Source organism: Nicotiana tabacum, chromosome 20, assembly GCF_000715075.1.
Source record: "Nicotiana tabacum cultivar K326 chromosome 20, ASM71507v2, whole genome shotgun sequence".
NCBI lineage: Eukaryota > Viridiplantae > Streptophyta > Magnoliopsida > Solanales > Solanaceae > Nicotiana > Nicotiana tabacum.
In genome coordinates, this window is record NC_134099.1 from 81074467 (window position 1) to 81090019 (window position 15553).

Here is a 15553-nt window from a genome sequence, read left to right on the forward strand (position 1 = left end):
TTGAGAAAAAATACACTTAGAAGCAGTTTTTTAAAGTTTGGCCAAACACTAATTGCTGCTCAGAAGTGTTTTTCAAACTAATTAGCCAAACACAAACTGCTTCTCGCCAAAAGTACTTTTGAGAAAAACACTTCTCAAAATAAGCTGATTTTTGCAGCTTGGTCAAACGGGCTATTAGATACACTTTGGAAAGATTGGGTGTGTAAAGTAATATTCGTTCCTAGAGTGTGAGGTGAAACTTTTTGTGGTAGTTCCTTCTTCCGCCTGCAAAGCACAACCCACCCACCCCCCACCCCCGGGTCATACCCCACTTCAAAATCGTCCACCGCAAGCAATCTTCTCCAATTACAATAGTCATCCCTTTTGAGCACATCTACCAGTAAAACATATATAGTCGTCCACGTTTATACATATTCAAATCCAAACACACCGCCACAACTATTTCATCCATTTCCTTTCTTAATTCTTTGTTATTTTGGGAGCTATATAAGAAACCATGGAAGATAGGTCGGAGATAGTATTTTTCGACGTAGAGACAACAATTCCGACACGAACCGGACAGGGATATGCACTCTTGGAATTTGGGGCAATTCTCATTTGCCCGAGGAAGCTTGTGGAGCAGGAGAATTACTCCACCCTCGTACGACCTGACGACCTCTCTCTCATTTCCCAACTTTCTGTTCGGTGCAATGGTATTACCGGAGATGCTGTCACTTCTGCCCCTACCTTCGCTGATATTGCCGACAAAGTTTTTGACATTCTCCATGGTCAGTTTCTAACCCCTACACCCATCTCTTTTATCTCTTTCACATGTGTATCTACTGCTTTATAGAGGAGTAAGATTCTTCCTTTTTTGAAATGGCTGAAATTTTTTAATTGAACACCAGATAAAACCATTTTGATTTTTGCTCTCAAGGGAATTGTTAAGTCGTTGAACTATAGGAGTAACATTCTCAGGTTCGAAATTTAGCTGTAACACTCTGTACGAGTCTATATGCTCCAATCTTGATGGGCATGCTTACGTGGATTTTGCTGTATTTTTTTCCTGCAGTAGAAATTAGATAAAATGGGTTGAAAAAACATAAGAAAAAAGGAATACTTAAGCTGATTCCAAGATATATGATTGAATCAAAGTGATCATGTAAAAATTTGATAGAATAACTTCGACCTTGTCAACTGCTAATGAAAGAATGAAATCCGGGTATATACCAATACCTATTACGGGTAAAAAGATGAAGATCGAAAGGAATAAATCTCACGGTCCAGAACATAAGCGAGATGATGAAACAAGGAGACCTAGGATGTAGAAGATCATAACATAAGTGATTCGGCAAAGTTGGAATTAAATTATAGGGAAAGAAAAAGCAACGAGCTTATGTTCTCAATTTGAATGATTCATGATCTAATTAGACGTTAAAATTTTGTTAGTGCCTGATGCGAGAAGTCTTGATGGGCATGTTTACTTGGCACCTTTGCTAGTGGGTTGTACCACACTGCTCGGTAAATAGACCGTTTTAAGTTTCCTTCCCTTACCTTCCTATGGAGGTAGGGATTCAGAATTTTAAGTTAGTTGATATGGAGTACCATAATCTGATCTACAAATCTGTGGTAGTGTGTGCAAACTTACTACACATATTTTTATACAGATATATTTTGTATAAACATACTTTTAAGAGCTGCTTTTGGTAAAGGTACTTTTGGATTAAATTTATTGGACATATGTTGAGTATGATGCTGTTATCTTTTATGTGGAATTGGCTGATTTTGCTTTTGCTCTGTGCTTGTTATGTTGTTTGTGTAGGGAGGATATGGGCGGGCCACAATATTCTGAAATTCGATTGTCCAAGGATTCGGGAGGCGTTTGCTGGAATTAATAGGCCTGCACCAGAACCCAAGGGAACAATTGATACTCTTGCTTTGTTGACCCAAAGATTTGGAAGGAGAGCTGGTAACATGAAGGTATCAAAATTTATCTGCCTTCTTCATGAAAAAGTAGAGAAATTAGATAATTTGACTCGGAGACAGTTGGCTTAAAGAATTCTCAATTGTTGGAGAAGTGTTTGTTTTTTTGCCTTCATTTGGAAAACACTTATGGGCCTTTTGCAAAAAGAAGTGATATCTTTTCAAATGTTTGAATACTGAATTGGTTTCATTCTGTTTGCAGATGGCCTCTCTTGCTACTTATTTTGGCCTTGGACAGCAAACACATAGGTAACAGAGTTTTTCTCCTTTTTTAAAATCATTAGCTTAATGCTCTTTAGCTATCCTCTTCATGGGCATGTTTCGTCTGTGGATAAAATATAAGGACATCAAGTATGCATGAATGAGTCAAAGTAGTACGTTATGTGTTGGGTTAAAAGAGAACGAACACTTATAAAGTCATTATCCTTTTATTGAACTTCTCGCGTACTTGGTTAGTGTCTTATAAAGTGTAAGATTAAATCGACTAAATTCTTCTATGTAACAAAAGGAATATGATATAATATTACTCTATACTGCATTTGGTTTTGAGAATATTGACTAAAGCAACTACTCTTAGGAATAATTAAATTAATCTAATAAAATAGACATTTATATAATCTAAATTCGGATAGCCTGTTCGGCCAAGCTTCTTTTTGGAAAAAAGTGCTTTTGACTAGAAATAGAAGCAGTTTTTGAGAAGCAGAAAAAGTAGCTTCTCCCCTAAAGCACTTTTTTGAAAAACACTTTTAAGAAAAATACACTTAAAAGTACTTTCTAAAAGCTTGGCCAAACACGAATTGCTGCATAAAAGTGCTTTTCAAATTAAGTAGCCAAACACAAACTCTTTTTCACAAAGAGCACTTTCATGAAAAGTACTTTTGGGAAAAGCACTTTTTAAAATAAGCTGATTGTAGAATCTTGACCAAGCAGACTATAAGTACAGCATTTTTATTGGCATAATCATGTTAACACCCATTATAAAAATGAAATAACAATCAAACTAGAGGAAGAGAACCTAAGGTGTTCCAACTATATTATATACAATAGAAGCACTTCGTATAAAGTGAAGAAATGGCTTAGCCAAATTCCTAAGAAGTACCTTTACAGAAAGCTTGGATCAGTATATGGATTTTTTGAGTTTGTTCGGAGGGAAACATGATAGTCCGTTGTATGGTATGTTGTTGAGTCTTGTACTATCCTGTACCATCTTGGTATTTCATCAATAAGAACTTATCAAAATAAAATTCTAATTGGCCGAGACTCTTTTATGGGATTAATAATCCCATTTCAGCTTATAATTAAGTAGTTCCTTAATTTAGCATAATAAGTGGAGTAGCGATTGGATTCTGCTATTGGTTTTTTTTTGTTGTTGGTATCAGAACGAAATAAGTCATCCCTGTGGACCAGGCACATATTATCTTATTAACTTGTGGACTGGACTGAAGAAACGGGATAGGGTGTTATTGTATTTACTTGGAACTTTTCAGTTAGAGGTGTCTTGCTCAGTATGACCTGATAGGCAAAATTGAATATGTTTTTGTTGTTTGGTTCATGTCGTTCTCTTCTAGTTTGTTTTTCGACATAACTTCCCTGACTTTAGCTTTTATTTAGTTAGTTTTGCTTTAAGTCCCTGGTGTGTGTGAGACATTCACTTTACTTTCAGCAGATTTTGATGTTAGTTAACTGTCAAATAACCGAAAAATGTGTTGCTATTTTTTTCCAATAGGAAACACAATCTATGCTATTGAAGGTGATTTAGATGGTTTTGCTCCATGCAGTGTGAACTGCAAGCTTGTTGGGGTATTTTTTCTCACTTTCTCAACCTTGATGTTCTACTTTTCAGGAGTTTGGATGATGTTCGAATGAATTTTGAAGTACTAAAATACTGTGCAACTGTCTTGTTTTTGGTAAGCTGTTCCTCGACCGTACTTTTGTTTTTTTTCTCTTCCAGTCTAGGTTGCTAATATTAACAATGATTCTCAAACTTGGAGAATCTTGAGCGTTTGGATATGAATTGATTGATATTTGGAAAAAAGTATTATTTGAAGTTAAGTTCGAAAAAAGATACTTGGAAGTCTAATTTGACATGCTTTTGTTTTTTCTTTTCGTTGCATTGTTTTCCTTTTTCCTATTTGTCCATACGGCCAGCCATATGTGTTAGAATTACGGAGAAACAGATCTAAAGGAAGTGTACTATTTTTCTTTCTTTCATATCTTAGGGCCTATTGCCGCAATGTCATAACTGTAGACTACTTGCATTAGATTGTTATACCTTCCCTTTGTGTAACTTCATCCTTGGTTAGCCCCTCCTACACCCTCTACCCCAATGCCTCAACTTCAATAAATGAAGAGGGAAAAAGTTAAAAGAAAACCTGACACCCAAAGCAAGTATGGTCTGCAGCTGGAAAAATTCTCAACCATTCTCTTCTGAGTTCTTTACACGAATCTCTTTTTGTAAATTAAGGCAATATTCCTTCTGCCTGCCTTAACTGAGGTGTGAATTGGCTTTTGAAACTGACAACTTCGACAGGCTAGAATTCAGCATCAAGTGTAATATGATGGAAAAATCTGTGTTATTATGTTTAATGGTTGCATGAAAATATATGAGAAAGAGGAACTACTCCATTACTTGGAACAAGATTACTGCAAGCCTTTCAGTTTAAGCTATGCAGTGCGGATGCTGAGCCTCTGATTTTGATTATTGGGGCCACCTTTTGACAGGCTGTCCAATTTGGACTTGCAAAAGGGCTTTAGAGCATAGTTGCATATTTGTTGATAAAATTAAAATGTTGAATCAAAGTTGAAGCTCAAGAACTGATCAAAGATGAACCCAAGAAAAGCAAGTGAATTGTTGCAAATCTAAAGTAAACATAGAAGTGTCAACTCACTAACAGCTTAAACTTTTGTTGAGTCATATGGTTCAAAATGGTATCAGATCTGGAGCTCAAATCTTAAGACAATTCTTCAGAGATCTAAAACAAATTATAAAAATGTCATTTCTCTTCCTCTAAAAAAAATCATTTCTCTTACAGACAAGCTTTTAGATACGGCAGTTGACACTGTACAATCTAACTGCATGGCCATGCTACCGCATCTTACGAGGATATATATTGATATTTTTCTCTCATTTCCAGAACTTATGTTCTGAGCCGAATAGACAATTGAACTTTGCCGTGGGTTGAATAGCTAAATTGTTGTACCTGCAGGAATCCAGCCTGCCTGAGATATTAACTGAGAACAGTTGGGTGTCTCCTAATACTGCTATAAGAAGTCGCACTAACGGAAATGCTGTTCTGGAGGGGATGGGCTCCAGTACAGATATACCTTCATCGAGTGTCAAGATAGAAAGTCTGAAATCTATTGCAGAAGACAACATAGAATCAGATCATCCAATATTTCCACTTGTAAGCAGAAATGTGGAGATACCACATCTTCCTGAAACAAATTCCTCTAGGCCCGACGCTTTTAACTTGGTCCAATTGAGCGCCGAAGTAAGGGAATCCATTCAGTTAGACGACATGGAAGAAGAACCTGGTTCAGCAGATTCTCGACAATCTTCTGCATCAACTGCAACAGGAGGTTACATTGGCTGCACTGACTTCTTAGAACCAAATAATATTTCAATTTCTTCTGTCTCCGTAATTCTAGCGCCCTTTTATCGTGGGACTCAGAAGCTACAAATCTTGTACAACAATGCTGAATTGCAAGTTTGCTCTAGATCCCTGAAGGTGCGGTTTGGAATTAGTACTAGGTTTGTTGATTATGCTGGTCGGCCACGGTTGAGTTTTGTGGTGGAGGCATCATCAGACCTATGCCAACTTTTGGATGCAATTGATAATCTTGTGCAGAAATTAAATGAGGATACAGGTAGCATGTCAGAATGGAGGCCTGTGGTAAGCAGAAAGCCTGGCTTTATGAACTGTCCTACCATTCGTTTAAAGTAAGTTCTGAACTTCCTTTCTTTCTTTCCCAGACAAGTGAATCTGCCAATTTTTCCTGTTATTAGAGACCAGGAGAGCTTTTACTTGTACTGTATTTTCCTGGTATGCCCTTGATGCATATGAGATCAAATTTTCCTTTTCCGTTATGCTTTCTAATGTAAGATCAGACATGTCTGCTAGTGCATATGCTAGTCCTCCTTAAGATTTTCCAACCTGATGCACAAGTAATAGATGAGCTTTTAGTGCATGGCTAATCCAGGCTTTCCCAATTTCCATTGAAAGTATTATGATATTTTGTCTCTCCTGTCGTTCACACCTCCACAGCTCCACTTACCAGGACAACGAGCCCTTTTACTGAATCAATATCCCTCTCACGCTTCAAACTGATATTATACTGTATGTGTGCAGTTTACCAACTGCGGTGGATGCTAATATCTCTCGCTGGGTCACAGAGATATACCAGAAAGAGTCTTCCACAACACAGAAGCTCATGTTCAATAGGTTTGATGTGGCAGAACTGGATTCCTTGATTACACCAGGAACTCTGTTGGATGCATATTTCTCGGTGGATTCATACGACTACCAACAGACTGCAGGCATCCGCTTGGTGGCGAAAAAGTTAGTTGTGCATTCCTCCTGATCGATGAGGTGCCTCATTGACAGGATAACTTAAGTGTCTTTACAATTTGCTTCTGATGGCTATGTAGTTCTCTAATGAGGGAGTAGCCTGTACTGTCTGACAAAAATGACATTGCTTCCTCTAATCTCATATATTGGGTGATTTTTCAACTTATTACAAGTATGAATGACCTTTATACACATCCCTCTGTTGTTTGTCTTAACATCCGAGTGACTTAATGCAGCAATAGATATAGCTCTACAGAAATAAAAAGGTCAAGATACGCGTAATTTTTTATTGAACTTTTCTCTGACAAGCTTTACAAGAAGGAGAAGGGTATGGCATCGTATATAATGTTTTGATCACAAGTAGGGATAAAATTTGTATCAGATCCAAAAGGGAGCCGTCCTTTCGGAAGGAAAGTAGATGATCCTGTTAGTTTCTATCATAAACAAGTTAGGTAATGCAAGGTCCCCCTAGTGTTAAGCAACGGGATGGTAAAGTGTTTTTGCGTTGGATACTCTTTGCTATCAAGTAGTTACACTTCGGTCTCTTTCTATCCTGAATCGGAAATGAAGCCGGTCATTCTTCTCTGCATTTCAGTTCGACTCACAATTCACTTCTGATTCCGTGTTCCATAGCCTGACGATACAGGCGTGGATGCAAAAGAACTCAGCGAGTGAAATGTGCGTGCTAGGCTTTGTTCTTATTGCTTTGGAATCCGATCTATACGACATAACCTTCTCGATAATGGCTCAGTTGTGGGAAGAGTTGGTGCTATTGTGGGAAGACCTTCTAACCTGGAATTGCCGCTTCCCTTTAAACAAGTTGTGCTTCAGAAAACAACATATAACATTTTCTGGAGTTCATCTTCAAAAGCATTGGTCTCAAAGTATGATGCAAAAAGAAGAGATAATTGCAACTTTAGTCTCCTTCAGTACAGTTATAGCAAACTCTTCGGTCCTTTTCCCCGCCCATTTAGTCGATGCTTTACATTCTACAAAACATGTTAAATTCATAGCCATGGAATAATCCCCTAATCTCTCCCCTACTTAGAATAAATAAGCCCTAATAGTACCCAAAAGGGGAAATAATTTTGCTACAAAAAGAAAAAGGAAAAGGGATTCATGAGCTCAAGCCACTTCAAATTCGGCACCTTAGCCTAACTGTTCCATTACGCAAATATTTGATAAAAGTATACAAGTTCATCCCTATAATAAATAGCTTTTGTAGATTGAAGTGGCAGAAACAATAACCAGCTTACCTGTCTACACATAAAAAAAGGTTTAAATGTGAAGGACAATTGCAGGGTACATTTTTGACATGGCGTACCCTGGCGAAGAAGATTAAATGAGAAATCCAACATTTTGTAATTACTTTGAAGACAGGCACAATGTTCAAGGACAACCATCTACCATATAACTTAAGACAATCACTCGAGCTAGATGAACTCCCAACAGACGAAAATTTCTAAATCGTCTTGGAGTTTATCTAATCCATCATCTGGAAAGAGATCCAATGTAAGTTTACGAATTCTTACATCAATTGAAAGGACAAATAGGAGCAATATCAGGACCAATGCAAGGGAGGGCGTCTTGGGGTAAGGTAAAGCAAAGAAATTACTTAGTTGCATAGACTTAAATACACGCTACTCGTAATCAGTCAGGGATCACAAGATCCAGACATGTTAATTGACAGCACGGAGAATTACTTAGGATGAGAAGCATGTTTAAGGTTTTGCGAAACACAAGCAGCAAAAAACCCAAACTGACCTCACGACCATACGATGAATTCAAATCAACGCATCAAAAAAATACACGTTTTTCTGTACTGAAAGTCGTCCATTGAGCTAATGGGACAGCTTAAAATAAAGAATTAAGAGGATTGCGAGGACCAACACAGCAACGATCGAACCAATGATCCATTTATTCCTGCTCATCCTCCTTGACATGGTTGTCAGTATCTTCTTGCTCCTACTAATGTTATCATCTACCCCATGAAGCTGTGAAACAAAGAAACTTGTTTGATCATCACATTTGCATATTTAGATACTCTAAGCTCGACCTTACTTTAACATTTACCTTCTTCACATGAAAACAATAACTTAATTTTAGTTCACATCATATAGAATCTTTAGAAAAACGGCATATTAAAATTGGAGGATCTCTTTTTCTGTGTATGTCTTTTTCTTCTTAGTTCTTCATTCTAGCAGAGGAGACTAACAGATAAAAGACATACTGTGTCATGTGCATGCAGGAGAGACTGACGTTGCCCATGCAAATCTTGAAGAATTGAGACCCCAAGCTCCTCCGTTTCGAGCATCACTTTTCGACCTTGCCTGATCCTGTCACTTGACTGGTTTAGTCTCTCTGTTGACATCATCAACCTTTGTCTTTGATCAGCAGAGACCTATATCCCAATGCATCAACATTTGATTGAGCAATTGCTTAATCTCTGATGAAAGCAATGTTATCACTAGAAGTAGAATATTACTCCCTCTCTGTCCAAATTTATATGTCATACTTCCTTTTTAGCTTCTATCAAAAAGAATGTCAGATTTCCTCGCTTAGAAATAATTCTCATTTTACTCTTAATGAGATGATTTTTAGTCACATAAATGTCTATGGCTTATTTAGACCACAAGTTTGAAATTTTTTTTTTTTTTCTGAATTCCGTACACAGTCAAACACCGTCATATAAATTTTTGATAATATTTTTTTTGATAAGATACACTGTCATATATATTGAAACGGAGGAAGTAGCAAAGGGAGATAGCACAATGGCTCAAAGAGCAATTCGAAGGAAAAGAAAATCATAGATAGCTCAACGAGGCTTGTGGATCATAATAAAGAATGAGAAATAATCTTTTACTGTCAAATATTAACTGACCCAAAACAAAGATATTCTGAAATACAAGAAACAACTTCTTGGAAGAAAAAAAAAGGCCTAAGAGATGGGCTAATTATAGGAAACTATTAAACCTACTTTTTTTTTCTCTACTCAAATGACAGAAAAGACAAACTAAAAATGATATAGGATGGAGAACCCAAAGGTATCATAGTTGTACGACTGGAGACTGAAAAGTAGCAGCTTTTGTTTTTTCCAATCAGTAAACAAGAGGAAAAAAGTAGCAGCATTTTTAAGGAGGAATCAAAGTAAGAGTGAATCTACTTACGCAATCCTCTCAAGGGTTAAAATCAACTTATTGTTCCTTGATAAAAAAAAATGAAAAGCGTTCAGAGAACGCTAGAAGAGAGCTGATTACCATCATGGCATCTGACATTCCAGATTCCAGCAACTCATCCCTTGCAGCTAGGTTAGCATTCGCTGATGTGATTCTTTTAACTTCAGTTTTCAAATTGTTCAGATCACTTTTGTATTCTCTTAACTTGGCAAGAAGTGTGGCCTTCACATTAGGTGGTAAGCTCCGAGCCTCTAGGTCCATTTTCCGAATCTGAAACGTGGATAAACAGAGTCAACAAACAGACAAGCAAAAACATTTAGCTGACGGAACTTTTCTCTGAATTACCAAAGCCTCAGCATCATCCAGACCAGCTTTTATTTCAGACACTTTTTGTTTCTTCTGTTCTGCGATCGTGAAGAACAGATAAGCAGTTAAGAGGAAACAACATTATGTAGTTGTTAAAATGCAATACACATGAATCAAAATTCAAGCAGCAAAAGATATCTGAAAAAGTAACTTCTAAAATATGTTAGATGGTCCCGCATTGGTTGAAAAGATGGGATGTTGTCTTTCATATGGTCTTGGAAAATCCTCACCTCATGATCTAACTTTTTTGTGGCAAGATCCATTTTCCTATCATGGTATCAAAGCCAGACCTATTCTTAGTTTTGGTTTACCCTATGTTGAGCCCCGCGTTATCTTATCCATGCTCAAATCATCAAGGCCAACGTGCGGGGGGTTGTTAGATTGTCTCACATTGGTTGAGGAGGCAATCCTTCCCTCATGAGTTAGCTCTTTTGAGCTTGAGTTAGACCAAAATCCATTTTCTTATTAAGAAAAGGGATAATCTTGAATTAAGCAGCCTGGTTACTTAGCAGACAGCTAATGCATTGAAAAAATATCAAGGAAAATAAATCTAGAAAGCATGTATTTGTTTAGTTCATTTGACACTGTAAATTTAGAACCATGGCATCTACAAGAATGTTCTCCCCTGCCTTATCCATTCCAGTTCTTGGATTTTGACTTCCTTCTCAAACTTTCTTTTGAACGGTTATAACCTATAAGTTACGTCCATACAAAAACCTTAACCAATGATGCATAGAAGAACAAGTAAAATACATCAGAAGTATAACAACGTGGTGATCATCACAAAGAAAGTGCCAGTATATACTCTGAAGTTATCTGGCTAATAGTTAATCAGATTAATGCCGTAATTTGAAGATCTCTGACCTAATTCTAACAAAGTTATATAAAATAACTTTTCAAGAAATACGTTAAAAAAAAAACTTAGAATTAAAAAAAAAGAATTACTTGTATAAAAGCTTAAGGTCAAACATATAACATCTCCTTCTTGTTCTGGCTATCTCCTTTCAGACTATCTTGTTTCCTATTCTATGTGATAGAGTCAAAGCATTTTGGACAGAATCTGAAATAAAGGTTACATTTTTTCCTCTTATAACAATCGAAGTGCACACAACTAATAATTTAAAACGCATGCATTTTGTAAAAGAAAAATATATCAGAATTTGCTAAGTAACTCCATGAGAAAGTTAATCAAGAAGCAAATTCACTATACAACGCACCACCCACATTTTAGCTCAAGTTTTAGCCACCAATTGAACCTTTCATTGTTAATTAAAAGTTCGTTGTACAAACACATCATGTATTCCAGCAAAAAGAGGGCAAAGCCACTCAAATGTTTTTTTTTTTTCCGATATTGAGGATAAATACAGTCGACCTTAACAAGCTTGGGCTGGCTTAGTGGTTGTTGTTGTTGTATTCTTTATGTATCAATCTCAAACTATGTGGGTTCGGCTATATGGGTCCTATGCGTCCATTCAACTCAATATTTTTCGATATCCTTTTTATGTCTCAATCCCAAATCAGTAGGTTTGAGTAACAGGAATCCACTGCATCCACTCTGCTCAAGATCTTTCCATATACTTTTTTATGTCAAAGATTGAAGACAATCAATCACAGATATTTGAGAAGAAATGAGGAGAAAGGAGCTATTATTGTTACTCACCTCCATCGAGGATACTAGCCGAGGTGCACTTCTTCGTTAAATTAGCTGAAAGCTCACAGTATTGTCGCTCATATCCTTCAAACACCTGACTCATCTTGTTCACAAATTACCTTCACATAATAAAAATAATGGTAAATTCAACAAATTAAACAACTTTTCTCCACAATAGATTCGAAATAAACCTAACCGAATACAATTTGTTTAATTGAGTAATACAATTTGTTTAATTGTTATACTCAATCTGTTCACGAATTACCTAAGAGTCACAAAAAGGACACATTAAATTCAATGAATTATGCACCTACTCGATTCACCTACTCAGAAGATTGTTTAACTGTTTACTCATTCTGTCCACAAATCACCTTCATATAGCCCGAAAACCGTAAATTCAACAAATTAAGCCCTTTTCTCCAAATATTATAAACCTAATTGAATATAAATTGACTAACTGTTACCATAGCTGTTCACGAATTACCTTAGATTCACAGAAAGGATAGTTTCTCCATATTAGATTCGAAATAAACCTAATCGGGTAAGAGCTGTTTGCTTTTACACATTTTGTTCACAAATTTACCTTCATATCACAACAAAAAAGCAATTTCAACATACTGAGTACATTTTCTCCAAATTAGGTTAGATATAGACCTAATCGAGTAGCAATTACCAAATTATCACTTCATCCTAACAAGATTTTTGGGAATTAAATCTGAAAATATACATGAGTAATATTATAGCAAACAGAGAATTTTCTAAGCAACAAAATTTTGCACCTTGATCGCCGGCCGATCGGATATCGTTCGGAGATAGAGAAATGACTTTGCTTGGTCGCCTCGAAGGATCTAGAATTATGAACGAGAAATGGTCTTTTGGTCTTTGGCGATTTGCAGAACCGAATGTGTTGCTACCCCGCAACCGTAGAGAGACCAGGTGGACCTCATTTCACGTTCTAAATACTCTATTGCCCCTTGTAGCTCTGTGCTATTGCTTTATTATTTATTTATTTATTCTAAAGTGCTAGTATTGCTTTATGCGTCTACGTGTACTGCATTTTTTTTTTCTTTAAACATTCAACATGAATATTGTTACCAAACAATAAAAGAAGAAGAGTATTACAGAGCAAAATAGAGAGAAAGGGAATTCTTATAGATATGGGATGATTTACAATGAAATAGAACTCCTTTATTTATAGGGAGAGGGTGACTTAGCCACCAAGTAATAAACCCTAAAATCTCTCTAGAATATAGACATTCACCTTGAATAGAATTCTATTTATAACACTCCCCCTTGAATGTCTATTCAATAGATAATGTGCATCGTTAAAACCTTAACTAAATAAAACTCAATGGGAAAAAAATTCTAGTAAAAGAAAAAGAGTACACATATCTAACAATACGCCTTTTGGTTGTCTCGTTAAAAACCTTGCAAGGAAAACCCAGTGAGACAAAAACTTTGTAAGGAAAAAAAGTGCAACGCGCATTAACTCCCCCTGATGAGAGCATTAATTCACATCTTTAAGCATTTGCATTCCAATCTTGTGCACCATCTTCAAACGATCTTTGGTAGAGACTTGATAAACAAATCAGCCATATTAACTTGAATGAATATATTGCATCTTGAATCATCATTCTTGATAGAGATGTAATGTCTTCATAAACTGCCGTAGAATGACCTTTTCAATATCTCCGTAGAGGTATTCTCGCTATCACATTATCATGCTTATAGTTATAGCAAAATACATATGTGCACAAATTACACTTATCATACGGTACTTCGGGACCAAGAATTGTATATGCTTCAAGCGATTTAAATCCTTCAAGGATTGTCATATAAGTTAAGTCATATAAGCCATATAATAGACTTTAGATGCATATCAAGTTTTTATGTCATACTAGACATATAAGATATCGAAAACTGATTGCACATACCATTGACTTTATACTTTCAAGTATTTGAATAACATAGACAAAATTATATGTCTTTTATATGAAACCAATTCTATTCGAATTGTGTCTCTTCCATTTGGCCAATATTTTTGTGTCTATAGGCGACAGACTTAATATCCTCATCTATATTTAGCGCTATAAAAACATAACATAGAGATCTCTTCATTCATATATTCAGGTACCTGAATCTCTCATAAGATTTTATGATGTGTTATGTCATGTGATCTTCTAGATCACTTGCCTCCTTTATTATGATCACTTTGATCATTTGCTCATCTTCTTTATCAAGAAGTTTATTTGAAACCGATTGTCTATATGGTTTAAGCGTACCATAGACTTTGTCCTTCTAGGACTTAATAGGAGCATTTGCAATGAGAATATAGTTACTTTCTTTGGGTCAGCAAATGCGTCTGGCATGCTTTGCAATATATTGCAAATGAATTATCTTTTTACGAACTTCAAGTTCATATTATTTTATTCGAGGATCTAGATATAAAAATGATAATTCATTCCGCGTAATTTTTTCTCAAATGTTATCATCTCTCCCCATCATGTTAGAAAAACTAACTTGCTTCATCATCTTTGTGTGTTATGGTGTTAATCAAAATATACACCGCACATCAATAATAATAAGATGGAATTATTTGGTTCCTGACTGTGAACCACTTGCGAGGGGAGAATGTAATATACTTTCGTATATAACCTATATCAAACTGACATAGATAACTTTGTTCTCATAAGCAATAGTTTAGCTATTAAGTGGAGGCACTCAATAAATTATTTTGCTAAATCAACTGTGATGTAAACCAACTTATCAAGATGAACTTCTTGAATAGAAAATCTGGAAATTATGCTCGAAATTAAATTACTGAGCAAGTTACCTCGCAAGCACCGGCCAGGTTGCGGGTTAATAATAATCGCACATGTAATCATCTCATAGATGCATCTTATGTGGTATACATGGCAGGTGAATGAGCCCATATTCACCTTTGATATTTTCAGAATTCATGGGATTCAATCCCAATTTTAGTTGGTCTATTAATTAGTGAGAACAAGCAACATAAGAGAATTCATAAAGAACTTTCTAGTCCTTTAATGTTTACCCATGTGAATTCTCTTTTATTTTTGCACATCGTACTTAAATCAAGATTGCTCAATACGCCATGCTTGATAAAATTGTCTGTATTAGTAAACTTCAGGTTTACATCATGATATGTGCAATTATCAATAAACTCCAACTTTATTATGATATGAGTTTTCATACCAACAAACATTCAGTTTATTGTGGTATTCTTTTATTTGTGTAGTACAAACTGGAGAATAAAGTGGGTAGCTTTTCACATACATATTATCCTGCTACAAATTGTAGTAATAGAAGATATTAAATCTTTCTTTATTTATAGTCTCAATATAATCAACCGCTTTCGCGTATACTTTGGAAACTGAATAAGTTTCTTTGAGATTTACTACAACACAATACCTTATTGGTAATCAATTGTGTTTCTCCAAAATAGTAATAATTGGCTCTTGCAGAGTTCTTAATTAATTTGGTACTACCACATATTTATCAACATCCATATGGTGAATATCTCTTTTAAAGAGAAAGTTATACCATTATGGTTATGGTCAAAATTATATGCAAGATATGTTTCTTGCACTATTGTTGTCCTTTAATAATCATATTGCCAAAATATTTTGGCGTACAATAGGTACGTGAACAATGACCATTCATGCCATAATAATGACATTATTTTCTTATATCATCTCAAACCTCCTTCTAGAGGTGAGTGTGGTATATTCAATACCAATAGCACGTTCATATTCTTCCAAGAATGAATATGTCTTCATAAATCAGATGTTGTCACATTCCCATCATGA

General features: G+C 35.8%; 2 protein-coding genes across 2 annotated transcripts; one reads left to right on the top strand and one right to left on the bottom strand.

Annotated features, from left to right (window-relative positions):
* Positions 1-212: 212 nt before the first annotated feature.
* Positions 213-6722, top strand: LOC107774799 (protein NEN1). The gene is made up of 6 exons (XM_016594448.2): positions 213-767; positions 1802-1959; positions 2165-2211; positions 3806-3869; positions 5169-5902; positions 6312-6722. Exons 1-6 carry the CDS (start codon positions 497-499, stop codon positions 6541-6543), a joined length of 1506 nt encoding a protein of 501 aa, XP_016449934.1. The 5' UTR covers positions 213-496; the 3' UTR covers positions 6544-6722.
* A 1409-nt stretch (positions 6723-8131) lies between these two features.
* LOC107774800 (vesicle transport v-SNARE 13) lies at positions 8132-12709 on the bottom strand. Its single transcript, XM_016594449.2, has 6 exons — positions 12503-12709; positions 11733-11842; positions 10052-10110; positions 9788-9976; positions 8761-8931; positions 8132-8524 (listed from the first exon to the last, which is right to left on the bottom strand). Exons 2-6 carry the CDS (start codon positions 11824-11826, stop codon positions 8372-8374), a joined length of 666 nt encoding a protein of 221 aa, XP_016449935.1. The 5' UTR covers positions 11827-11842; positions 12503-12709; the 3' UTR covers positions 8132-8371.
* Between the last annotated feature and the right edge of the window lie 2844 nt (positions 12710-15553).